Genomic DNA, 26,928 nt, shown 5'->3' on the forward strand with positions numbered 1-26,928 from the left:
CTATTCCCCGCTGCAGAATGCCCATGCTGAGTTACCACTGAATTTTTTGTCTCCAGCCTTTTCCAGGAGGGTCCCCTTGAATAGCTTCCATGTCTTGCAGAACTAGTTCAGGGCACTGTGGATTCTGTTGCCCAGTGTCCCTTAGACAAGGTCTCGCTTGATATGTCACTGGCTCAGTTTGGTTTCAGGAAAAAGGTTTGTCTGTACAGATAAATGTCTTTGTGTTTTCTTTGGTCAGAAAAAGAAAATCACAAAGCCCAATGGGTCTGATGCTTTTTTCCTTAGCCAACTGGATACCGAGAGTCATCTCGTCTCTCCCTCTCTGCTGCCTGATAGTGTCTCCTTACTAGGCTTCTGTCAGTCTCCAATCTGTTTGGGATCCCTAATTATTCAATTTTGCCTTTCATTTAATCTTATAAACTGTCTCCAAACCTTTGGACATTGGCAGGGCATAAAGCCTCGATGAATAAATACAAATAGAACGCAGGTCCCTGGACTGGAAATTCCAAGATGGCCTCATTTGAACACGGCCCCACTGCCAAGACTCCATGGTCGGTATTAAGGCTATGTTTGATTTGAACACATGAATAAATATCTGTACACAGTTGAGATGAGGAGATAGCCTGATGGCGTGTAAATGGAGTCGGCGTGTTATTTAATGAACTCAAACATTTGTTTTCACATTAGAAATGTTGCCTACCTGTTCTTCCTTTTCTCCCGCTTCCTCTGGCAGTTGTGCAGGGCCCAGGAAGCAGATGCTGTGTTCCGGTCTGTCCCCGTCGCTGCTGCTTTGTCTGTTTTGGCTGGGTTTAGTTTATCTTCTTTCCCAGAGGAAGGCCTGCTGTTTGGTACACCTGTTAGCTGCACTAAACAGGTGGCTAGCCGGATGGGCTTTTTCACCTGCAACATTTTCCCTTAGAATCAACTTGAGTTTCATTGCCTGCTTGTTTGAAGCAATACAGCCCTAAATGGTTGCTTTCTTTTTAGTGGGCAGATGGAAAAGTAACCCTGAGCTAACCCCATCTATACCCCACATCTTGGAGGACCGGTACATCACAATTCTGGGAAGTAGAGAGCTGGGATCACAGCGAATAATACAGTCACCTAAGCTGTGGTGTTGTTTTTGTTGTTGTTGTTGTTGTTTTTTGTATTTTGACTTGTTATTCGCATTCTGAGGATAGATAGCCTCTCAGCCACAGGAGAAGATGAGCTGGTTTAAATGTTTTGTAGGCTTGGGGCAGCTAGGTGGTGCAGTGGATAAAGCACCGGCCTTCGATTCAGGAGGTCTTGAGTTCAAATCCGACCTCAGACACTTGATACTTACTAGCCATATGACCTTGGGCAAGTCACTTAACCCTCATTGCCCCACCCAAAAAAAAAGATGTTTTGTAAGTTTGTAAAGCAGTTGGGCTTATTTGCAGGGCTGTTTTATTTGGTAGACTATTTGAATGTCTCATATCTTCAAAACTCAATTTCACAAATATGAATTCTCCAGCTAGATAGAGTGGCATATTGGATAGATAGATATTCTTCAGATGCCCAGCTTTAACATTTGACAGACTTCCTTTCTAAGATCATCGAGCTCATAATTTCTGATCGCACAATACTATTTCATCACAACCATACACCACAATTTGTTCAGCCCTTCTCCAATGGATGGGGATCCCTGCAATTTCCAGTTCTTTGCCACCCCAAAGACAGCTGCTATAAACCTCCCATTCACATTCAACAGACTTCCATGACAAGTCTCATGTTAGATAAAGAAGATTATTTTAAGGATCTCATTATTAGATAGAAAGGGTTTTGGGTTTGGTTTTTTTTGAGCGGGAAGGGCTAGAGGGTAAAAGAGGTGATTTAGAAAATTTGGGCTATTGATACAGATACATATCAGGACATAATTACCACATGAATAACAATTCTCATTTGATGATATTGGTATGGGCTTGGAAAGCTATGTATGAATCAGATTTTGTAAAGGTGCTTTGTTAATTTTGTTAACTGTCTCAGGGCCTTTTAGAAGCAGTAAAGACAGAGCATTATGGTGAATGGGAGTGGGAGGTTGGGGTTCAAGGCCCATCTCTGCTAATCAGCCAAGCAGCTCTGAACAGACCCGGCCTCAGTCTCTTCATCCATAAAATGTACCATTTTTAGATATTGGCTTAGATGAGCTCTAGCAATCATCCTATCTCTAAAATTCTGTGGTTCTGCCACTATAAACTGAAGTATTTCTATTTATTTTTTATTTATTTATTTTAGTGAGGCAATTGGGGTTAAGTGACTTGCCCAGGGTCACACAGCTAGTAAGTGTTAAGTGTCTGAGGCAGGATTTGAACTCAGGTACTCCTGACTCCAGGGCCGGTGCTCTATCCACTGGGCCACCTAGCCGCCCCTGTATTTCTATTTATTGAGCATGGCTGAAAATATAGTCTCAGTTGAAGATGCATGTCTTTTAAATACACCAAGGGAGCTCACTGTTTATAGCAAAAACGCTGGGGAATGAATCTTTTCTGTCCGTGAGCCCTTGGTGCATCTTTCTGCAATGGCAAGAACAACTCTCCAATGACCTGTTTTTTCCTTTCAGAGGCCAGCACATGGAGTTTTCCTAAAGTTTTCCCAATGGATAGCACTTCTCTCTGGAGCATCCCACACAGTTTAGAACCAAAGAATTTTCGTGTCAGAGAGAGAGAAATGGATGTACAAAGAGAACTGGCAACTTCTTTACAAGTATTAGGGATCTCCCAAGCACTCCTGGGAGAGCTCTGCTGGTCTGTAGCTTCCTTGTGGAGAGTACTCCCTCCAGTGATGCAGATCACCACCCATGCCCTTTCTCCCTCCTGTGGATTCCTGTGGATTCCCCAGTATGGAGCAATTGGGTATCTGGAGAGGTCACGCCCCCCTGGTTATCCCTTCCTCCCACTACATGACCCACCCATCTTTTTTTTTTTTCCAGTCATCCAAAAAAACCCGAAACCAAACCCAGTCCATGGCTCCTAGTTTTCTTTGCCCCTCCCCAGCTTCTACAAGGAACTTTGCAAAAAGAGCCAGCATTTCTGTGTGTAGTCAGCAAGACACATGACAGATTTCCTCTAAGATGCTGCTTCACAGGCATTATGGGAACAACTGAGGCAGTGTAAGCCACTTGGAAAGCAATTCATCAATAGAGATGGCAGATCGAAATTTAATAATTGAGGTGTTTATGTTCAGCTAGGAAGCTTGAAAATATCATATCAGTTGAAGACTAGATGAGATTTAAGTAACCAAAATTAATTCCAATAAAAGCATAAAAGCTTCTCACTCGGAAAGGGAAATATCATCAATTCACTGGAAATTGCTTCCTGAAAGAAGAGGAAAAAAAGTTAAGTACTTGTTTCTTGCGATTTATTCAAAACGCCTTTCCTCATTCATAATCAGATATCTCTCTGCATGGTAGCCCTGAACAGAATTCTAAAAGAAATTAGCATTAAGAATAAAGGGACTTCCAGATCAAAACAGAACATTTTTATATTTGTCCAAACAAATTATCAATGAAGGTGTTATTCAACATAATACTGGTCCTTTGTGAATGACAACCAGATTTTCTGTAGCAATTATTCTGTGATTCAATAACTCTTAGTATGTTAGACTTGAGAGGAAAATGTTCTCTTCTTTCATTGCGTATCTGTGCATACATGTACACACATATAAGATATGTAATACATGTGTAACACTTATAGATTAAATGTATGTCCCCTGTGTTAAAAATGAAGCTACAGTACAGCTGACTTTGGTCATTCTTGATGTGGTCTTGTATTTCAAGGCATAAAGAGATGATGTATATAGCTTTCAGAGCTTAATCAAAGCTCAGCAGAAATTGTATTGTTCAGTCATGTCCGACTCTTTGTGACCCCGTTTGGGGTTTTCTTGGTAAAGATCCTGGATTGGTCTGCCATATCCTTCTCCAGCTCATTTGACAGATGAGGAAACTGAGGCAAACAAGGTGAAGTGATTTGCCCAGGGTCACACAGCTAGGAAGTGTCTGGGGCCAGATTTGAACTCAGGATGCTCAATGTGCTATGGTGTCACTTAGCTGTCCAGTCAGTAGAAATTAGGAATGGTATGAGTTAGCCAGTATATATGCTTCTGATGAAAACTGAAGGCATTTTAGAATGTATCAGAACATATGCTGCCCTTCATTGGTATTTATTCTCTAATATTAATTCTACCCATAATCTTTGTCTTTCCCTTGCTTGGTTTCTGTCCAGAGGATGATGGCAATAATTAGAACAATTCACATTTCTATAGTGTTTTAAGGTTTTCAAAACATTTGACATACACTATGTAATTGGTTATTCTCAAAGAGAATCCTATTCATTCATTACTTTTATCATAGGGAAGCAGAGAATTTAGAGTCAGAGGACCTGGGTTCAAATCCTGACTCTATACTTACTACCTGTGTGACCTTAGGCAAGTCATTTAACTGCTGTGGACCTCAGTTTGCCCATCCACATAGTTAGGGGTTTGGGCTTGACGTCTCTCTCTCAGCTCTCAATGGGCCTATGACGCATCCATCTTAGAGACAAGGAAGAGCTGGGCTTCAGAGAGGGGCACTGACATAGCCATCCAAGGTCCCATACATCAGCACATGCTTCCTGAGGCTTTGCCCGGTGTGAGACGCTGCACTAGACACTGGGAAACTGAGGAGACCCAAGCTACCCCTGCGGTCCTTAGACAGCTCACACTGAAAGCATCCCCTGGGTTCCTTGGTTGGACGAATTCACATGTGCTGGTTTAAATGAATTCTCCCCCACTCTCACCTCCAACAAGTAACAGCTTCCTAACAGGCTCTTTTCTTTCTTTCTTTCTTTCTTTGTTTTTTAGTGAGGCAATTGGGGTTAAGTGACTTGCCGGAGGTCACACAGCTAGTAAGTGTTAAGTGTCTGAGGCTGGATTTGAACTCAGGTCCTCCTGACTCCAGGGCCGATGCTCTATCCACTGCGCCACCTAGCTGCCCCACAGGCTCTTTTCAAAACATCTGATCATTAGCTAAAACTGGCCCTTGTTTCCCATCCCCATCCCCATCCCGACCCCCACTCCCTCCCCCAGTCTTCCTTTTAATGTGTGAGTATAGATGCGGGTTGGGGGGGGGGTTCCTATTTTTTTTTTTGCTTCCTTTTGTTTTCAAAGTAAAATAAAATATACTTTCTTTTTAGTCCTAAATTGTTTCTACTCTTAGTTTTGGCTCACCCGGCCAAGATGTGTCAAGATAGATGCCATCAAATGCTAGAAATGAAATGACCCTTAGAGATTTTGTAGCCTGATCCCCTCATCTTAAAGATGCAGAGGTTGAGACTCAGAAAGGGAGAACAAATTGCCCCAAATCCTACAAGTTCTTGGCAAGAGTGGGGGCCTCGAACCCAGGTCTAGATCCCCCACGACCCCCCAGTACCATCCTTCAACTTCATCTCATTGTCATTTCATCTCCTCTTTCACAAAATAGCCTTTATTAGACTTTCTGCCAGAATGTTATCCCACTGATAAGGTAAACTTTCCCCAGAAAATATGAGGCACCCTCCATTAGGAAAGGAGGTGAAAGGCCCAGCCAAGCCAATCACGTTGAATAGGAGTGCGTGGCCCGGAATTCTTAAGCCGTACTGCCGCACGCTGCCACAGCCCACGTATTATTACATCTGGTGATAAATGGCCCAGAGACAAACTGTGGGCTGCCAGCCTCCTTATTAATACATATTTGTTCATTCTTTGGGTGCATGTCAATTAACGGAGAAAGGATGGAATTTTTAAATCTATGATTTATAACATTAATTAGAAAAGATTCTACACTATTTGATTAGTTGCATTGCTCATTTGAATATATTTATACTGATTAATCTCAGTATTGTGCCCATGAATATCTGACTATCCCAGATATCTATTTATATATTAATGTATTCCCGGAATTGCTATATTAAATGATTGCCACATCATTAATAACAATGGTAAATATTATTAATTTTAATCATTGAGTAGCCTGTTAGATATCAAACCTTGATAATTCTGCTCATTGTTGAAAAAGGCATGAAGTGGTTTAGAATATTCTAAAAAGGAATATATTGCCTTTAAATTAAGTTGATTAATATTACATGTTTACTCATAATTTTTCACAAATTAATAGAGAATTAATTTGCATCACTAGTACTTATTTCGAGGTTTTGTATGGTTAATTAACTTTTTTGCATTCTATTTATCATCTTACTTCTATATTATATATGCTGATGTGTTGTTTCCAGTTTTCGCTATCCAAACCCACATCCTGTCTCATTGTTTTCTTTATTTCTCTATGAAAACCACAGTAGTATCTAGAGTCGTCATACTTTATCTGTAAATATAGAACTGAGGAACAATTTTTAAGACAAGAGCATTGAGACTTTTATTAATTACAGTGACATTGTCATTTCAAAGACAGAAAACAAGACTGGCATGGGTTATCAGTGTTTCTGGACTTTTTCACATTCATGGTTCAGCTTTGATATAAAACAGCTGCCTTTTGGATTGGTGAATGCATCCTGTGTCTTAGGAGCTTCAGCTGACAATTACTCTTACTTGTTGGGGTCAATTACTTTCCTATTAAGGCAAAGGAGGCCATCAAAGGCACTTCTTTTGTGATCTCAATCCTTCTTAACTCCAGTTTTTCAATATCTCACCCTGTAAAACCAGGGATGGGCTAGGGGTTCTTTGAGGGGCATAAAACAGAGAGGGGGCATAACCATTCTCCCATCTGAGCATGCCCAAATTGCATTTCCAGGCTCACCACATGACAGAAAGTATCAACGGGCAGAAGTCAATATCTTATCATTTCCCTTTGAAAGAAAACACAAGATCCACTTGGCTGGGTCTCTACTACTCTGTACTTGGAAAACCATTTCTTTTTCTTTTTTTTTTTTTTTTGGTGAGGCAATTGGGGTTAAGTGACTTGCCCAGGGTCACACAGCTAGTAAGTATCAAATATCTAAGGCCCGATTTGAACTCAGGTACTCCTGAATCCAGGGCCAGTGCTCTATCCACTGTGCCACCTAGCTGCCCCCAAAACCATTTCTTTTTAAAGCTAAATGTGGGACTTTAGAGTCTCCATGTTTGGTTTCATTTTGTTCATCAGGGCTCAGATTTCCCAACTATCTTGATGATTTTGAATCGTGGCTTTGTCATTTCTGGGATATCAAACAGTTACCTTCCTCTCTGTGCAGTCTACAGGTTATCATCCTTTATGTTCATTTCTAGGAACCATTTTTTTTTTTTTGGTAGGAGTCACTTTTAAAAAAGGATTTTTTATTAATAGCTGTTGTTTTTATATTGCCCGGACATTCTTCATAGGAGAGCCTTTGTTACCACAAAAAGTGCTGTTGTAATTATTTTGGAATATATGGAGCTTTACTCTTTGTCATTGACCTCTCTGGGATATATGCCTAGCAGTGGATTTCTGGGTCAAAGGGTAGGGACATTTTAGCCACTGTATTTCCATAATTCCACAGTGCTTATGCCAGCAGAAAGTTAATGTGCGTATTTCTACAGTCCTTCTAACATTGGCCACTCCCGACTTTGATGATCTTTGGCTATTTGGGGCCCTGGGTTGTTCTGATTTGCATTTCTCTTCTTATTAGTGATTGGAGCATTGATTGCAATTTTATCAAGAACTGCTTCCTAAGAGGTAATTGACAAACTGATAAATATTCATTGGAGGACAAGACAAGTGGGGTAGGAGGTTCTAATGACCAAACAACAATGAGAACAGATGGGATGTTTAGGCAGGAGAGAAGACAGGGTATGTGGGGAAGGGCACAGAAGGGAGCCCACTGATGACAGAGGCTGTCATGGAGAGCCAAAAGGGTGGTAGTGGTATGACTCAGTCAATCAACAAACATTTACTAAGCAACTGCCCTATGTCAAGAGCTGTTCAACAACGGGGGTCTCCCTGAGAGGTCATGGGTTTTCTGTTCCTGAACCATATGCCAGGCCCTCACAGGATCTCAGAGAAACCAGCCCTCTGCTGCCTTGCTCACCACTTCTGTGACCCTGCCTCACATCCCTTTGAGAGCCTTGGGAGAGTCCAGAATGACAGTCTTCCCAGGCATACGGCTGCTGCCGTTGAATAACAGGTTATTTTCCATTAAGGCTTCGACTTGATATCTTTTGTGAGACTTCCAGGCATTGTGGTTAGTAGAATATAAACTCCTTATAGAGAGGGACCCTTTCTGTTTTGTCTCTGTGTCTGTGGTACCAAGCACTGTGACTTGCATATAGTAAGTACTTAATACATGCTTTTTGAATATTGCCACATAGTTAACAGATAAGGAAACAGAAGCCCAAACAAGTTAATTGACTTGTCCAGGGTCACACAACTAAAAAGTATTTGCAGTAGGATTTGACTTCAAGTCTAGCATCTTGTCCACTGTGCCATGTGGCATACAACAGGCAGTTAATAAATGCTTATTATATATTGTCAAGTTCCATAACATAGTTTTGAGCAAGCAGCTATGAGCAGCAGCATTTCATTATGAATCAAGCCTGAATATCTACTATGTTCATGATGTTGTTGAAGGGATTTCTGTTCATATATAGGTTGGACTCAGTGACTTAGACCTCATATCGGCATTTTGAGAAGAAATAATTGATGCATTTTTTTCTGGCTGTAGTCCCAGTTCTTTTGCCCTCTGGAATATCATATTCCATGCCCTCTGGTCCTTTAATGTAGATGCTACTAGATCTTGTTTTATCCTTACTATAGCTCCACAGTATTTGAATTCCTTTTTTTCTAGCTGCTTCTAATATTTTCCCCTTGAGCTGGGAGCTCTGGAATTTGGCTATAATATTCCTAGAGGTTTTCCTTTTGGGATCTCTTTCAGGAGGTGATTGGTGGATTTGGAAGCTCAAGGTTAAGTTTCTCTGGTGCAGCCTGCCTGGGGACTGTGTGGGCACGATCACAGGGTTGGACTCTTCTTTCAGCCCAGCACAGCCCCCCTCTAATCTGTCTTTGTCTAGAAAATAAGCTCAGCCCATCTTTTTGTGGGTTTTGCTGCTCCAGGGGTTGTTTTATGGCTGTTTGGGGAGTAATTGTGTCAGGAGCTCTGTGCATTTAAAGTCTTTCCTCCGCCATATTGGCTCCACCCTATCTGATGCATTTTTTTTTCTTTGAAAGATAATTTTGACTTTATTTGTATTTGGAAATGCATACACATTGCACATACAGGCAAATCAGAGGATTGGGAAATAGCAAAGGCCAAACACTTCCTGGAGAGTAGCCTGATAATTCCAAACCAGAAATAAATCTTTCATGGATAGAAGGTGGGTCTGCCTTTGCTCCCTCTATGTAATGCATTCTATGCTCTCAGCAAACCTGTTATCACCCACACTTAGTGCTTTTGTCCAGGATGCTTCGTCAGTCCCTGGAATTGCCTCCCTCCTCACCTCTGTTTGGAACAAGGCTCCGACCTCAGGCTGATTTAAGCTTTGGGGTGGCACAAAGCTGGGAGGGATCAACCATGGAGGGTGGGATCCAAACACTTCTCAACAGGCTGGAGCATTGAACAGGATCCTTAAAGAGAAACAAGAGGGATCAACAGAAAGTTTTGTGCTTGAGTTTCAACAAGCCACTTCACAGCTACAGGAAAGGGAGCAATGGTTAGAGGATAATTTGTTTAAAAAATAAAGCTCTGGGGGTTTTAGGGAAATGCAAAGTCAGTAGGAGTCATCTGAGTGATGTGGCAGCCCCCCAAAGTCAATGGAACCTTGACAGGGCTGTGCTGGTGAATTGGTTAATGACCAGCTGTACCCGCCAGCACTTTTGTTCGTTTTTTGGTTGGGCAATGAGAGTTAAGTGACTTGCCCAAGGTCACACAGCTACTAAGTGTCAAGTGTCTGAGGCCGGATTTGAACTCAGGTCCTCCTGACTCCAGGGCCAGTGCTCTATCCCCGCCAGCACTTTTAAGCTTAATCTACTTTATCAACATTTTCTCCCTCACTTTCCAAAGTCTAGAAAATCAAGAAAACACTAAATCAAGCCTTGGTTTGTAGCCCTTACAGATTTCCAACATATAAATGCTCACACTGAAAATTTCATCATCGTTTCTCTCAAGCCCTTCAAGCTGACTCCTGTTTATTCCTGGATCTTGTTGTTGTTGTTAAGTCATTTTTCAGTTGTGGCTGACTCTCTGTGACCCCATTTGGGGTTCTCTTGGCAGAGATGCTACGTTGGCCATTTCCTTCTCCAGCTCATTTTACAGATGAGAAACTGAGGCAAACAGGGTGAAGTGACTTGTCCAGGGACACACAGCTAGTAAGAGTCTGAGACCAGACTTCTGCTCAGGAAGATGAGTCTTCCTGACTCCAGGCTCAGCACTCTATCCATTGTGCTACCAAGTGGCCCACCCATGGATCCAGGAACAAGGAAGTGACAGTCCTCTGTCCTAATCAGACCTCATCTGCAGTATTATGTTCAGTTTTGAGCACCCCAAGTATAAGTAGGTCATTGATAAACCATAGAGAGGTTAGCCCCGGAGCTGGGAAGACCCAGGTTCGAGTCTCACTTCTGACACATAGAAGCTGGAGGACCCTGGACAAGTCACTCAACCTTTCAGTGACCCAGGAAATGCTAAAACTATATATTGCAGAGAAGGCGCCAACCTACATTGATAGTGCTATTCCTATTGATAAACTGGAGGGACTCTAGAGAAAGATAACTGAGAGAGTGAGAAGGGCCTTGAGGGATGTATAACCCTGAGGAGAGAGAACTCAGAATTTGGGGGGGGGGGTGCATGATAAGTGTTTTCAAGTATCTGAAGAGCTATCCTGTGACACAGGGATTAGACTGGCTCTGCTGGGCCACAGAGGGCAGAAGGAGGAGTGATTGCTAGACACCAGAAAGAAACGTGGAACAAAATGGAGATTCTGCTTAATCTCTATCATAGTCTTCCTCCATTTTAGTTTGATTTGCAGACCAACTCCTAGAACAGTGTAGAATTGCAAGTTTAGGGTTGAACAGGGTCAATTCTATATGTGAAACGGCAGAGAATTCAAAATGTCCACTAGGAAAAAAAAGTGTTCCGAAACGTGGCATTTGAGAGTGGTGGTGTTAGCCTTCCTTACCGCATAGTGGACCGAGAAATTAAGGTAAGAAGAAGTGTTTGGGAATATGGTGAAGAGGCTCATAGAATCTCAGAGAAGACACTCCCAGAGACATCCGCTCCCACCTGCTACCGAATGAGACTGCCATCAGAAACCTGCCTAGCTCCTGGTGGAAGCCCTTCTCTAGTGATGGGGGGACCAAGGGACCCCAGATCCAAGACAGACCGTTCCACTGCGGAACAGTCCCACTGGAAGGCTTGTTTGCTCTTTGTTTTTCCGGCTTCTAGCCTAAATCTGCCTCTGCAACTTATGTCCATAACTCCTGCTCCTGCGCTTTTAGCACATCCGTTTGGAAGGTCTGCCTTTCTCTCTCTCTCTCTCTCTTTCTTTCTTTCTTTCTTTCTTTCTTTCTTTCTTTCTTTCTTTCTTTCTTTCTTTCTTCCTTCCTTCCTTCCTTCCTTCCTTCCTTCCTTCCTTCCTTCCTTCCTTCCTTCCTTCCTTCCTTCCTTCCTTCCTTCCTTCCTTTCTTCCTTCCTTCCTTCCTTCCTCCCTTCCTTCCTCCCTTCTTTCTTTCTTCCTTCCTTCCTTCCTTCCTTCCTTCCTTCCTTCCTTCCTTCCTTCCTTCCTTCCTTCCTTCCTTCCTTCCTTCCTTCCTTCCTTCCTTCCTTCCTTCCTTCCTCCCTTCCTTCCTCCCTTCTTTCTTTCTTCCTTCCTTCCTTCCTTCCTTCCTTCCTTCCTTCCTTCCTTCCTTCCTTCCTCCCTCCCTCCCTTCCTCCCTTCCTTTCCTTCCTTCCTTCCTTCCTTCCTTCCTTCCTTCCTTCCTTCCTTCCTTCCTTCCTTCCTTCCTTCCTTCCTTCCTTCCTTCCTTCCTTCCTTCCTTCCTTCCTTCCTTTCTTTCTTTCTTTCTTTCTTTCTTTCTTTCTTTCCTTTTTTTGGCAATGAGGGTTAAATGACTTGCCCAGGGTCACACAGCTAGTAAGTGTCAAGGCTGAATCTGAACTCAGGTCCTCCTGAATCCAGGGCCGGTGCTCTATCCACTGAGCCACCTAGCTGCCCCATTTTGTGTGGTATTTCCAAAATTTTTTAGATACTTTTGTGGGTCCTCAGTCACAGCCCATCCGTATGTTCCCATATTGGGTTGTGACCTTACTCTCCTTTAAATCTTCCACAGGGGCTCTGCCTGATGTATCCAGGCCTTCCTCTGGTTCCCTTAGCTTGTGTGTGTACCAGGAGAGCACGCAATTCATTCCTCAGTTATCCCTTGCTCTCACTGCAAGGCCAGCCTGTCTTCTTTCCTGGTTGTACATGTCTTGGATGACACTCCTTGCACTGCTTTTCTTTTATAATTCTTGGTTGTGGTAGCCTGCTCTTGGTGGTCTTGGACCTTCCTTTCCATTGCCTTTTGTCTCATCCTCAGCTTTTAATTCTTGCCGAAGGCTATGCCCCATCATCAAGGACAGAGTCCAAGAAGACATGCAATTTCCTACAGAAGATGAAGAACTCCCAAAGCTTCCCTTTGTGGATGACATTTGTGCTGATGGCATCAAACTTTAGAACACACACAGATGCCCAGATGAGATCCATCGCCGTTGCTCAAGGGGCCTCCCTATCCACACTGGAAAAACCAAATGAATTCTGAATGTCCAGGCAGTGGGATAGAAACCCCGCAGAATGGGTCTATCAGCACCTAGGGCTTGAATAGACACTGCCCTGGGCTCAGCCTAAGCTGACCTGACTGTGGGGTAATTGGGCGGTGCTTCTGATGACCCCCCACTTTCCCCTGAAACAAAGATTCAGATTTTTAAAACTCATATTCTTCAAGTGATGGTGAAGGCTGAAGGTGTCGGCTTTGGAATTGTGGTTCTAGAGAAGTGGAATTACCCAAAAGACAGCACTGAAAACTAAAAGATGGAAAATGGGCCTTTTCAGAAGGGTCTCTGCTTCCATTCTTGGAACTCAAAGGAAGACACGGTTACAGAATCATCCAGGAATGTTGTCACTTCAAGAAAAGGATTAAGGTTAAATTAAAATTTATAACATTTGGGTTGAATTCTCCTAGTCAAATGCTCCTGAATGGTCTCTATTTGAAAAGTTTCATGGAAATAATTTCCTGCTTTTGTTTCTGATTGGTTTTTCTGAAAGCCACGCTCATTATGAGAGACATAGTTATAGTGTGCACAGGATAGACACGTTGCTCCATTTGTTCAAACTGTGTTTTTTAATTGGGCTTTTTATTTATAAGTGAATAGTGTAACGCAGTAATTATTTAGCCTTAATCCTAACACTGAGTACTGTAGGTGCAGAGTTTTTGTCTCTTTTATGATACTCTGCACAAATGGAATGACTTTGCAATAAAAGAATTCTTTCGTACTCAACAGTACACCATTTGTACCGTGTTTTGATTACATTTTATATACCGCACCATTTTCCACATGCTTATTGGCGCCTTTGAGATTCAAAAGGGAAGCCCTATTTAACTAAACGAAATTGATTGCATTCTGATAAAATATAATTTCTTAGCCTCACTAAAAGGGTCTCAAACAATACTAAAGGAAGCTTGTTTTTTCCAGAAAATCTTTTATTCTAAGAGAATACTGTTGAATGGTCCATAATCTCTGAATGTTTCCCAGTCACCCATTCAAATTTTCACTGAAAAGTGTTTGCAGTGTATTTCTAAGTCGCTCCTGGGCTCTGAGGACCACCCACTCAGCTATTGAGAGTTCTTAAGAAGAAAAAGGACAAAGCACATTGTTCTTCAAGTTTCCTGTCCTGGGACCCAGGTTTGAAATCAACGTGTCATTTCATCTGCAGGGACAGTGGCGGAATGGCGTGTTCAATGGCCAAGGTCTCATGATTCACTGCTCTGGCACCATCTATGATGGCTTGTGGATCAATGGCTATCCAGCAAGTAAGTCGTTTATTTTGTTTTTCATTTATTAAATAGATTCAGTGGATTGCTTTGGTTGTCCGTCCCTCAATTAATATGGCTTCTTGGTTGTGTTCCCATTTCTGTGTGACCCTGTTCTAAATTAGCCTGATGGGCATAGGGTTGGAGCTCATGCCAGTAGCTGTTAGATTAAGTGGGCATTCAGGGGAGACTATTCATAGAATTAAATTAGATGAAGAGCACTAATGGAATGGGAAAAGCGATTCTGGAGTCTTTTTTGGAAGAGCAGTTTGCTAATTTCCCTTTTAAATAGGTGCACGTTACAGCCCAGGTTCAAATCTCTGTCCAAATGAGATGTGACCTGCCTATTTGCAGTCTGGCCAGCACTTGGAGGGGAGAATGATTCTGGAAACAAGCAGCTTGGAGCACAGTTGAATGGTGAGGCTCCACACACCAGAGTGCAAACTCGTCTGACTTGTCCTGTAGCATTTTCGCTATGAATTAGCTTCATCTCCGTGTTCTTGAGGGCCCTCCTGCTTTTCGCTCCACTGTTTTATTAGAACAAAATGCTGAAGAGCAGTGGGAGAGGTGGAAAACCAGCAACATTAAGTGTAGTTAAAATGCTAAGAGCAGGACAGTTTTGTTCCAGTCAGAGCCCCTGGCCATTTTCAGTGGGGACTGCGAGGGGCAAAACCTGGAGCCAGGGAGAGGTGAGAGGGTAACACCACCTGAAGAAAGCTCTGGGGCTCTCTCCTCCCTGCTGCTAACTAGACCAGCCCAAGAGCAGGTCCCAGAGCACTCCTCAGCCCTGCGTGAATGTGTTCCATGGATCATGGGTGGCCAGCACTGCAGATGGAATGCTGGGCCCAAAAGTCAGATGTTCTACAGCATGCAAGGGGAAAATCTGCTGTGAGGACTATGGTTAGGCCCTGTTTTCGTTTCTACTTCATCAACTCAACCCAAGTAGGAGCAGTAAAGATCTTTCTAATTAATTTCTTCAAAAAGTGTTTTCTAATTATATTTATAAACATCTTGAGCATGTTAAGGTAGGTTAACCCCTAGGTATTTTTATGCATTTTGTACTTTTGTCGTTGTTTTAAAAAAATTCGATTAAAGGGTTTTTAATCAACAAAAATCTGCCTTTTCTCCCTCCCAGCTCCTCTCCCCTCCACCAAGAAACAAACAAACAAATCTCTGTGGCAAACATATATGGTCAAACAAAACAAATTATCTCACTGTCCATGTCCAAAAGAAAATATACGTCTTCAGGTTCTCCCAACTTCAGGGCCAGTGCTCTGTCCACTGCACCACCAGACATTTGCTAGCTGTGTGACCCTGGGCAAGTCACTTAACCCCAATTGCCTTAAAATCTGGGGCCATCTCCAGTCATCCTGATGTATATCTTGCCACTGGACCCTGATGGCTCTGGAGGAGAGAGTGAGGTTGGTGACCTTGAATAGCCCTCCCTCACTTAAATCTAATTCACTGAAAATTATGGCATCACATCACCAATGTCACGGCCCTTTTTGAGAACAAAGGACAAAAAACAATATGTCTTAATTTGCATTGAGAGTTCATCAATTCTCAGCTAGCATATCCTAAAGTATTAACCATGGGATGTACTATGTAAAAGAGAAGCTAGATGGTACAGTGGATAGAGCACCTGGCCTGAAGTTGGGAAGACCTGAGTTCAAATTCAGCCTCAGGCACTTACTAGCCATGTAACCCTGGGCAAGTCACTTAACCTTGTTTGCTTCAGTTTCCTTACCTGTAAAATGAGCTGGAAAAGGAAATGGCAAATGGCAAATCTTTGCGAAGAAAACCCCAAATGGGATCATGAAGATTCAGACACAACTGAATTAACTGAACATCAGAGTACCATGAAAAAATAGTGGGTTTCAGAGTTAGGAGACCTAATCTTTCTATAAATAACATATAAAGATCCTTTTTGAATACTTGAAGGTAAGACTAGTATTAGTTGTCTCACACTGCCTTAGAAATAAAAGAATCAGAGTCATTGAGTCCTAAAGCTGGAAGGAATGAAGGAAGAAAGTAAAGAAGGGAGAGACAAATGAAGGAAGGAAAGGAAGGGAGGGAGGGAAGGAGAGGAAAGGAAGGAAGGAAGGAAGGAAAGAAAGGAAAGAAGGAAAGGAAGGGTAAGAAGAGGGAGAAAGGAAGGAAAGGAAAGAGGAAAGGAAGGGAGAGAGGAGGAAGGGAGGGAGAGAGGGGGAAGGAAGCAAGGAAGGAGGAAAGGAAGGGAGGAAGGAGAGGAAGGAAGGAGGGAGGGAAAGAAGGAAGGAAAGATTTATTAAATATTATGTTTCAGACACTAAGTACTAAAGACACAAATAGAAGCAAAAAGAAAAACTGTCCCTGCCCTCAAGGAGCTTACATTCTAAAGAGGGAAGATAAGTACAGGAAGGGGACTGAAAAGGGAAGGGCTGCAGGCTGGGAATAGGACCATCAAGGGAATGAAGGCCCCTCCACAAAATGCCCCAGAAGGAAATCATCCATGGCAGATGGGCACGGGGGCACCCCACAGAGGGATATTCCAGGCTGAGAAGGCTGCAGGGATAACTGGCTGTCCCTGATCCGTCAGGCCTCAGGCACTGAGGGAGTTCTAGCATGAAGTTGTCAGGAACAGGGCCAGGAGGAGAACACAGAGGCCCATCTTTGAACCAGCATCACTTTTTACGCCAAATGCTGACCCAGCCTCTGCTTGCAGACATCCAGCCCAGGGAAGCCGACTGTCTCATGAGGCTGTTCGTTCCACTTAGAGCCCACTGATAGTTAGTGGCACACCCAATACAGGCATGGCCCCCCCAGCCATATGGCACCATATCAGTTAGTCCTGTGGTTAGACAGTCTGGTTTATGTCCTAGACTTCTGGCCAAATTATGTTAAATTATTATTTACATTTTTGAATGGTTCGGTTTTAATATCAGAATGGCATCATTATGAAACGTAATGGTTTGGGGTTGTGTTAGGTGGAATATTCCTATATCATGTATAATGAGAATTTTTGATATTTCTATAGCAGTAAGGTTTACAAAACATTTCACATTATCATCTCATTTGACCCTAAACAATCCTATGTTAGAGAGAGGTCAATGAAAATTCATCAGTGACCTTGGATGAGCCTCTTAGTTGCTCCATCTTATAAATGAAGGGGTTGGATGGGATGGTTTCTGAAATCTATCCTAACTCTAACAATATGTTCTTTTTAAAAAAAATAGCATTAGGGGCAGCTAAGTGGCGCAGTGTATAGAGCACTGGTCCTGGAGTCAGGAGTACCTGAGTTCAAATCCGGCCTCAGACACTTAAGCCATGTGACCCTGGGCAAGTCACTTAACCCCAACTGCCTCACTAAAAAAAAAAAATAGCATTTAAGTTTTCTAATTACATGTAAGGTAGTTTTCAACATTTTTTTTTTGGCAGGGCAGTGAGGGTTAAGTGACTTGCCCAGGGTCACACAGCTAGTAAATGCCAAGTGTCTGAGGCCAGATTTGAACTCAGGGCCTCCTGAATCCAAGGCCACTGCTATATCCATTGTTCAACGTTCATTTTTTTAATAAGATTTTGAGTTCCAGATTTTTTTCCCTTCCCTCCACTATCCTCTCCCCAAGACGGCAAGTAATTTGATATAGGTTCTACATGTACAATCATAACAATATGTCCTTGTGATCTATGACTTGGATCCAAGTGATTTTAGAGCTAGTAAATGTCAGAGGTAGAATTTGGACCTAAATCTTTCTGAATTCAAGTCCATACTCTATACACTATGCCGATGGGGTTGGTATTATAGTTATTATCCCCATTTTGCAGATGAGGAAATATTAAACTTTAAATAGATTAAGTTTCTTTTATTGAAGAAATATGGGGGAGGGGTACAGCTAAGTGGTACAGTGGACAGAGCACTAGCCCTGAGTTCAAATCGGGGCTCAGACACTTACTAGCTGTGTGACCCTGGGCAAGTCACTTAACCCCTGATTGCCTCCAAAAAAAAAAAAGAAAAGAAAAGAAAAGAAAAAAAAACCCTCTCATCTTTTATCTATTTAGAGGACAAGGGTTCAAAGGTATCACAGAAAGAAAACACATGCTAAACACAAAACAAAGGAAACATCACAGTTGTCTGGCCCGCTGAGAATACCTGTGAATTCTTGCCTTTGGGCAGCTCATGGCATTGCAGGAGACAGCCCTCGCTACAAAGAGAGTGTTGTAATCACTTTGAGTGGCCATAAATCTGAGCTCAGTATTGCAAATTATTTTACTCATGTTGATGAAACAATCAAAAGAGCTTCGAGCGGCACTCTGTCTTGAGGAACAGCCTAAAGTTGCTGACTCAGACGGAGAAGATGCTAGGTCTGAATCAGATCCAAGTCAAGGAGACATACTAGAATATTCCACTCAAATGGTAAATCTAAATACCTTTCATGCTGTTCACCTTCAGCATTTTCAGCATGTATTAAATCAGCAAAGCCATGAAATCTATATTTAATATCAATTCACTTGTGTAGTTGAAATGCTATAAATAATTTGGCCGAACCTAATAAAGCAACATTGTAAAGTCATAGTTTTAATTTTAGAGGTATTTGTCAAGTTGCTTTAATATGCTTGGTATTAAATATTTTTTTAAATCTTTTCTATCAAAGCTATCTGGTACTGGCTAAAAAATAGAGTGGTAGATCAATGGAATAGGCTAGGCTCAGGAAATGCAGTAGTAAATGACACTAGTAATGTAGTGTTTGATAAACCCAAAGACTCCAGCTTCTGGGATAGGAACTCAGTATTTGACAAAAACTGCTGGGAAAACTGGAAGATAGTATGGCAGAAATTAGGCATAGACCAACATCTTACACCTTATACTAAAATAAGGTCAAAATGGATACACGTTTTAGACATAAGAGGTGATACCATAGGTAAATTAGGAGAGAAAGGAATAGTGTACCTATCAGATCTTTGGAAAGGAAAACAGTTTTTGACCAAACAAGAGATAGAGTATATTATATAATGCAAAATGGATGATTTTGATTATATTAAATTAAAAAATTTTTGTACAAACAGAAGCAATGCATCCAAAATTAGAAGGGAGGCAGAAAGCTGGGAAACAATTTTTGAGGCCAGTGCTTCTGATAAAGGCCTCATCTCTAAAATATATAGGGAATTAAATCAAATTTATAAGAATCCAAGTCATTCCCCAATTGAGAAATGGTCAAAGGATATGAACAGGCAGTTTTCTGATGAAGAAACCAAAGCTATCTATTCCCATATGAAAAAATGCTCTTAATCTCTAATGATTAGAGAGATGCAAATTAAAACAACTCTGAGGTACCACCTGACACCTATCAGATTGGCTAAAATGACAAAAAAGGAAGATAATAAATGTTGGAGAAGCTGTGGGAAAATTGGAACACTAATGCATTGTTGGTGGAGCTGTGAACTGATCCAACCATTCTGGAGAGCCATTTGGAATTATGCCCAAAGGGTGATAAAGCTGTGCATACCCTTTGACCCAGCAATACCACTTTTAGGTCTTTTTCCCAAAGAAATCATGGAAGGGGGAAAGGGACCCACATGTACAAAAATATTTATAGCTGCTCTTTACGTGGTAGCAAGGAATTGGAAGTTGAGGGGGTACCCATCAATTGTGGAATGGCTGGACAAGTTGTGGTATATGAATACAATGGAATACTATTGTGCTGTAAGAAATGATGAGCAGGAGGAGTTCAGAGAAACCTGGAGGGTCTTACGTGAGCTGATGATGAGTGAGATGAGCAGAACCAGAAGAACATTGTACACAGTATCATCAACATTGAGTGTTGACCTACTGTGATGGACTATATTCTTCTCACCAATGCAATGGTACAGAAGAGTTCCAGGGAACTCATGATAGAAGAGGATCTCCAAATCCAAGAAAAAAAAAAAAAAGAACTGTGGAGTATAGATGCTGATTGAACCCATACTATTTCTTTTGTTTTAGGTGCTGTTGTTTTTTTTTTCTATTTTGAGGTTTTGCATCACTGCTCTGATTTTTTCTCTTGTAACAGGATTAATGCAGAAATAGGATTAATGTTATTATGTGTATATATATGTGTGTATATATATCTATATGTATATGTATATAGATATATAGATATAACCTATATCAGATTACCTGCTGTCTAGGGGAGGGGGGAGGGAGGGGAGGGAGGGAGAAAAATCTGAAATTGTTAAGCTTGTATAAACAAAAGTTGAGAACTATCTTTACATGTAACGGAAAAAATAAAATACCTTATATGTAAAAAATTAAAATTAAAATAAAAAGAAATTTAAAAAAAAAAAGAAAAAAAATCTTTTCTAGCTGAACTAGCTCTTGTTATTTGTACAATATCTCACTAGGGAATGATGCCTTGTTTTTTTGGTTTTGTTTTGTTTTGTTTTAGTGAGGCAATTGGAGTTAAGTGACTTGTCCAGGGTCACATAGCTAGTAAGTGTTAAGTGTCTGAGGTCGAATTTGAACTCAGGTACTCCTGATTCCAGGGCTGGTGCTCTATCCACTGGGCCACCTAGCTGCCCGATGCCTTGTTTTACAATTCTGAAAAGACACTCAAAACTTTGTGCATTTCTCAGGATTTCCTCAGAGAGTATTTGGTATTTTTCAGAATAAGTTAGGTTAGAGTTGTTTTACCTATTTCACACGTATGGGAATTTTGGCATTATTAGAGGAGTGAGAGGAAAAAAATCACTAATATAACTCATGCTTGCTGGTGGAATTGAAAAGCAGTGGACTCTTTTTTTGGTCTTATTTTTATTTATTTTGTTTAATATTTTCCAATACATTTTTAATCATAAAAGTATTTTATTATCTTCTAGTTATATGTAGAAATCATTTTTGCTTTTTTTAATTTTTAAATTTTTTTAATCATAAAAGTATTTTATTATTTTCCAGTTACATGTAAAGATAGTTTTCAACATTTGTTTCCATAAGATTTCTAGTTCCAAATTTTTCTTCCTCCCTCCCTTCCCTCCCCCCTCCCCAAGAGAGAAAGCAATCTGATATAGGTTATATATGAACAATCACATTAAACATATTTCATGTTGTGAAAGAAGAATCAGAACACAAGGGGAAAACCTCAAAAAATAAAAAAATTTTAAAACCAACCAAAAAGTAGAAACAGTGTGGTTTAATCTGCATTCAGAATCCATAGTTCTTTTTTTCTGGATGTAGAGAACATTTTCCATCATGAGTTCTTTGGAATTATCTTGGATCATTGCACTGCTGAGAAGAGTCAAGTCTATCACAGTTGATTATCACACAATGTTGCTGTTACTGTGCACAATGTTCTCCTGGTTCTGCTCATTTCACTCAGCATCAGTCCACTAAAGCCTTTCCAGGTTTTTCTGAAATCTACCTGCTCAGAATTTCTTACAGCACAATAGTATTCCATTACATTCATATACCACAACTTGTTCAGCCATTCCCCAATTGATGGGCATTCCCTCAATTTCCAATTCTTTGCCACCAGAAAGAGAGCTGCTATAAATATTTTTGTACATGCAGGTCCTTTTCCCTTTTCTATGATCTCTTTGGAATACAGACCTAGTAATGGTATTATTGGGTCAAATGGTATGAACAGTCCCATAGCCCTTTGGGCATAGTTCCAAATTGCTCTCCAGAATGGTTGGACCAGTTCACAGCTCCATCAACAATGCATTAGTGTTCTAATTTTTCAGTGGACTCTTTTGAAGAAAAAGCTGTCAGCATGATAACACTCTAAGAGCAATAACATTAATCATATCTTTGACCTAATATTCTCATTTGGACTAATATACCAAGAGAACATTATAAAAAAAGAGGAGAGACTAACTGTTCAATTTATAGTGAACCGAAGAAAGCAAACCCAAAATATCAGTATATGCAATGACTCTGACTCTTAACATAAAAACACATCTGTACAAATATAGGCGTAAATGGATGACTGAAGAACAGTGTGTAAGATGACACGAAGGGAGGGAATCACTAAGAATTTGTCATAGTTATCTGTGTCGAAGGTAATTTTTTGAGAAAAGTTTAGCCAGTTGTAAAAATAAAGTTTAATGATTTTTGTTACAACTTAAGGTTAAGTTACTTCTTTTAAAAAGGAGAGAAATAGCATTAAAACAACCAGGAACTGGGCCCAACTCTTCCTTCTCCCTCATCTAATAATGCTGTGGAATCACATTTCCTCTCTGGGAGTCATCCATTAGCTGGATAAGAAATTCTAATGTGACACAGTCGAGCTAGTTATTACAGCCTCAATGCACATTTATTCTTCTCTGTTTTAGCTCAAGCCTCAAAGATTGTGATTTTGGGTCCAAAGGTGATTAAGTTGGTACAGGGATCTTCGATCACCTTGAGGGTTCAGCTCCAGACTGACGACGGGGAGGTTGTCAAAAGTAAGCACATCTTTAATGCTTATGGATGTACATATATTTTAAAGTGTCTTTTCACAAGGCAAGTATCAGCAACGTGAATGAGGTAGTACCTTATAGCTTCCTTTTGCCCCAGCACACTGTGGTCTTTGTTCAGAATTTTTCCCACGCTTAGTGACCTTTTTTCCCCACCCAAATAAGGAAGCCTTGTGGTACAGGTAGAGGAGAACAGCCTTGGAAATCAGGGGGGCTGGGGTTCAGATCCCAGCTCTACTACCTGTGTGACCTTCAAAGAACCATTTCCCTCACTGGACCTCAGTTTCCTTTTCTCTTAAAGAGGGAGTTGGATTAAGCAACCCCTAAGGGTTTTTCCAACCGTAGATCCTATAAGCCATTCTTCAGACTCCTTAATAACTGCACCAAAATGGCAGGTTAAGTTTGAGCCCTGGTGTTGTTGGAGATATCTATTGTCAGAGAAATAACTAACTAACTAACTAACTAACTAACTAACTAACTAACTAACCAAACAAACAAATAAATAAATAAATGTATATAAATAAATAAATAAATGGATGGATGAATATAATACTTATTTATAAACAAATACATATATATATATATATATATATATATATATATATGTGTGTGTGTGTGTGTGTGTGTGTGTGTGTGTGTGTATAGGCATGGGTGTAAGTTGGCTTCAGGGGAATGACTAATTTGCTTTAATTTATGTCAGTTTACCATAAATATCCTAGAATGCAAAACAGAGAAAGGAAAGTATTCTAATAGGTCTATTTGTGTGCAAAAGACATGGCCTAGGAAGAGCCGGCTGCCAAGGGCTCAGGCTGCCGTGGGAGGGTTCTAATTGCCCTCATTGGAGGTATTCAAGCAAAGACCAGACATGCATCTGTCAGGGGTGGTTTACAAATAATTAAATCAATCCTGCCATGACGCAGAGGGATGGACTAGATGACTTCCTAGATGTTCCTTCCCACCCAGATGAGTCAATCGTAATTGGAGAGAATTACTGACAGCAAATATAAAACAGAAACCCTCGTTTCAGGGCAGCTGGGAGTGGGAGTTCTGAGTGTGTGGCTACACCCTTTCAATGTGGTACAGAAAACGCTGTCACCGTTAAAGAGCCTGACCCTGTCTTGCTGGGACAGCCACCTCTTCCACTGACATCACTGAGGCTTGTAAGTGGGGGGGCGGGGGTGTTGACCATTAAGAAATTCTTCACAGGAGTAGATTAGGAGTACAACACTGCCTTAGAGGCTCTTCTCCAACAAGGTGTCCCCCATTCATGTGTCCAAATCCTAGAAGACTCCCTGAAAGAATTGTTCAGTGACCTGATTATTCATATTCAGCAAGATATAACACGTGTCTGCCAAAGCACAAATGTGTTTGTGGTGACGTTGTGAAGGAGGTCTCGCATAGAGGACAAAGGAAAACTTCCCTTTTAGTTGATGAATGCCTGCACATTCTCCTGTCCCTGGAAGGCATCATGCTGATGACATCAAACCCTAGACCTCTGTCCTTTTAAATAAACTACGTAACACCCTCAAAAGGGCTCAGTCTAACTATCCACACTGGAAAAACCAAGTGGATGAAGATGCCCCATTATAGACCATGCTATGCAGTTGGATGGACAAGCCATAGAGCTAGTCCACCGGGACATATATCTCTTGGGAAGACACCAAAAACAGAGCGTTTGTCCTAGAATTAAACAAGAAGAGGAGAGCAAACTGGACAACCTTTGGGAAACGGCACGGAGTTTAATGATCCCCACACTTCTCCCTGAAACGAAGGCTTTCTCTTCCATGCAGTTGTATGGCTGAGTCTTGGAATACCACGGTCTTCAAAGAATTAAAGTTAAGCTCCAATAGAGAAGATGGTTTATGTGGGTACTAGCATACTTGAACATAGAACAAGTGAGGAATTTCCCAGGAGAAATGGTCCAAAAGGTATCATCAGAGAAATGTATGATGAGAAAAAATCATGGGCTGGTCCCGTACAGCCAGTGATAGTGGAAGGGCAGGTTGTGTGTCCCATTGGTATCCATGCAATGTCAAGAAGTCTAAAAGATGATCACCACAACATGTCATGTCTCCTGGCTGGAGAAGGACAAGAGCAAAAGCCACACCGCATGGACAAGCATGGATAGGTTGGAATTTGTATTCGTGGATCTAGAGCCCACCTGCATTAAAGCTTGTGTGTGTGTGTGTGTGTGTGTGTGTGTGTGTGTGTGTGTGAGAGAGAGAGAGAGAGAGAGAGAGAGAGAGAGAGAGAGAGAGAGAGAGAGATTCAGTACTTAAGGTATCTGTGATCTTATTGAGGTGGGTTTTCCCTCTTCTGACACTGATCCCGTGCTGTCAGTGACATTCCACAGGAGCTTCATCAGGATCACAGTTCTGGAGCTAGAAGAAACCATCCCGTCCCCCCTCTCATTTTACAGAGAAGGAAACAAATCTACAGAGGTGAAGTGTCCAACCCAAAGTCACAATGTCAGTGCTGGCGTTCACATTCAGACCCCACGACCCCAAGCTCAGAGCCCTGACCACTAGACCACGCTGTCTGGTGGCCAGCATTCTTGCCCCACAATTGAGATGGTCTTCACATGACAGACACTCAGAGTCCATCCCTGGCCGGTGCTCATGGCCTTTGCAGGCCCAACGTTGGGGGAGCTGCCAGGGCTTGGCTTCCCAAATCTAGGGTCACCTCCTGCTACAGGGAGGAGTTGATACAAGTACTGGAGGGATGACCAACGGGGCAGAGGACAATTTGGGTTTCTCATGGGATGGTTAAAGTCTTCTCTTTCAAAGTCAGAGACATATCAAGAGGCAAGTAAGGCTTATCTAGATGGCAACAAATCTTGCTTACAAGTGCCTATTAACGTAATTAAGAGAATAAAGTCCTTTGCTGACACTATTTAATAACTCTTATTTACTTTTACTTCCCTGTACAACCTTTAGCCCAGCAGGAGGCTTTTAAAATGAAAACATTTCATTATCTTCTCTATCTCAGGGAAGGTATGAACCACCAACACAGCGCTCTTAACCAGACAGAACAACTCAATCTCCCTGATTTCTTGCTTCGGACTGAGGGATGAACCACTGCTTTTCCAACATGAAGCAGGAGCCGGGAAGATCTCTGAACAAAGGGACAGGAAAAGGAAACTCGTCCCTTCGGCCAAGTCTTCTCATTAGAGATGGCATGGGCCTGCCCTCCTGACTCCTGGCATGTCATGGTCTGTGCTGAGAAATTCCCTGGTCCTGTCTGAGGGACTAGCACCTCTGGTGTGCAGGCTTGCTAGGCCCTTTTCAGGGCTACTCATCTACCTTTGGTGCATACTCTGCATTAAACTCTCATCTGTGGCTCCAAGAAGCTGGGGCATGTTCAATGATTAGACCCTAGGAAACTATCTCAGCTGATGGGCTAAACCAAGTGGAGGGTAACTGACGGGTCACAAACCCATTGGTGAGTTAGGAGGGTGACTACCCCAAGCATGGAAGACCTTCCCCGGTAGAATGTGTGGATAAGAACATTTGTTCCAATGGCCAAGAAGGTGGCTAAAGAAGGCCCTGTGAACACTTGGGGATTGGTCAGACATGGAAGATGCCAAGGGCGTCTGAGTCATCACCTGTGGTCTTGACTTTTGTCCTGCCACTGGACTTCAATGACTCTGGAAGAGAGAGTGAGGCCGACGACTTTGTGCAGCTCTGCCTCACTCGAATCCAATTCACACACGAGTCAGGACATCACCCCATGATGTCATTGGTCCTCTTGGAAAACAAAGGACAAACAACAACTGCCTCTGACCTGTTTCCTTTCTCTTCTCGACTCTGGACTTCCCACCTGAGCCCACAAAAGCAGCTTGGCTCTTCTGGGCAATGCGCTCTGCAGCTCTAAGATGGCAGAGCTGTCTGAATTCAAATGGAAGCTTGAAAGCTCATTCCAAAGCTAAATATGAATACATCCATTCAGAAAATATTTATTAAGCAGCTATTGTATGGTAGTATTACTAACAGTACCTACTGTACAGTGCAGAGGGAGCTGGTCTCGGAGCCCTGAAGGTATGAACTCATATCATCAATTAGTAAGCATTCATTAAGGATCTACCATATCCTAAGCACTTTGCTAAACACTGAAGAAACAAGCACAAAGTAGAAAAGAATCACTCCTTGCAAAGAGATGACCTCCTAATGGCTCGCCATGATTGAGCTATGTGTGTGTATGTCTGTGTGTGTGTATATATGTCTGCATGATTTTCAGCACACTAGAGATCACAGTGATACTCTATTATATATTATATAATTATATGTTTATTATACATATATTATATTACATATATAATTTATATATTATATATATTATAACTCAATAGCATTTAAAGTGCCCCTCATCTCACCCTATGACAACATTTTATTTTTATTATCAAGGAACACCCATTATGTCAAAACAAGAAAAGAAGAGGGAGAAAAAAGTTTTGTTATGATTTTTTTTAGCTCAAAGCTGGGATTGAAATATTTCTGAATGAGGAGAACCATTCTCATCCACTA

At 41.6% G+C, this 26,928-nt stretch overlaps 1 protein-coding gene across 1 annotated transcript in view; it reads left to right on the forward strand.

The window, feature by feature from the left end:
• Positions 1-26,928, forward strand: part of MORN1 (MORN repeat containing 1) — a 66,834-nt gene that overhangs the window by 21,759 nt on the left and 18,147 nt on the right. Inside the window, 2 exon segments of the mRNA XM_043993864.1 lie at positions 13,903-13,999; positions 22,283-22,393. Coding sequence (XP_043849799.1) covers positions 13,903-13,999; positions 22,283-22,393 — 208 coding nt within the window.

This window comes from Dromiciops gliroides, chromosome 3, assembly GCF_019393635.1.
Source record: "Dromiciops gliroides isolate mDroGli1 chromosome 3, mDroGli1.pri, whole genome shotgun sequence".
Classification (NCBI taxonomy): domain Eukaryota; kingdom Metazoa; phylum Chordata; class Mammalia; order Microbiotheria; family Microbiotheriidae; genus Dromiciops; species Dromiciops gliroides.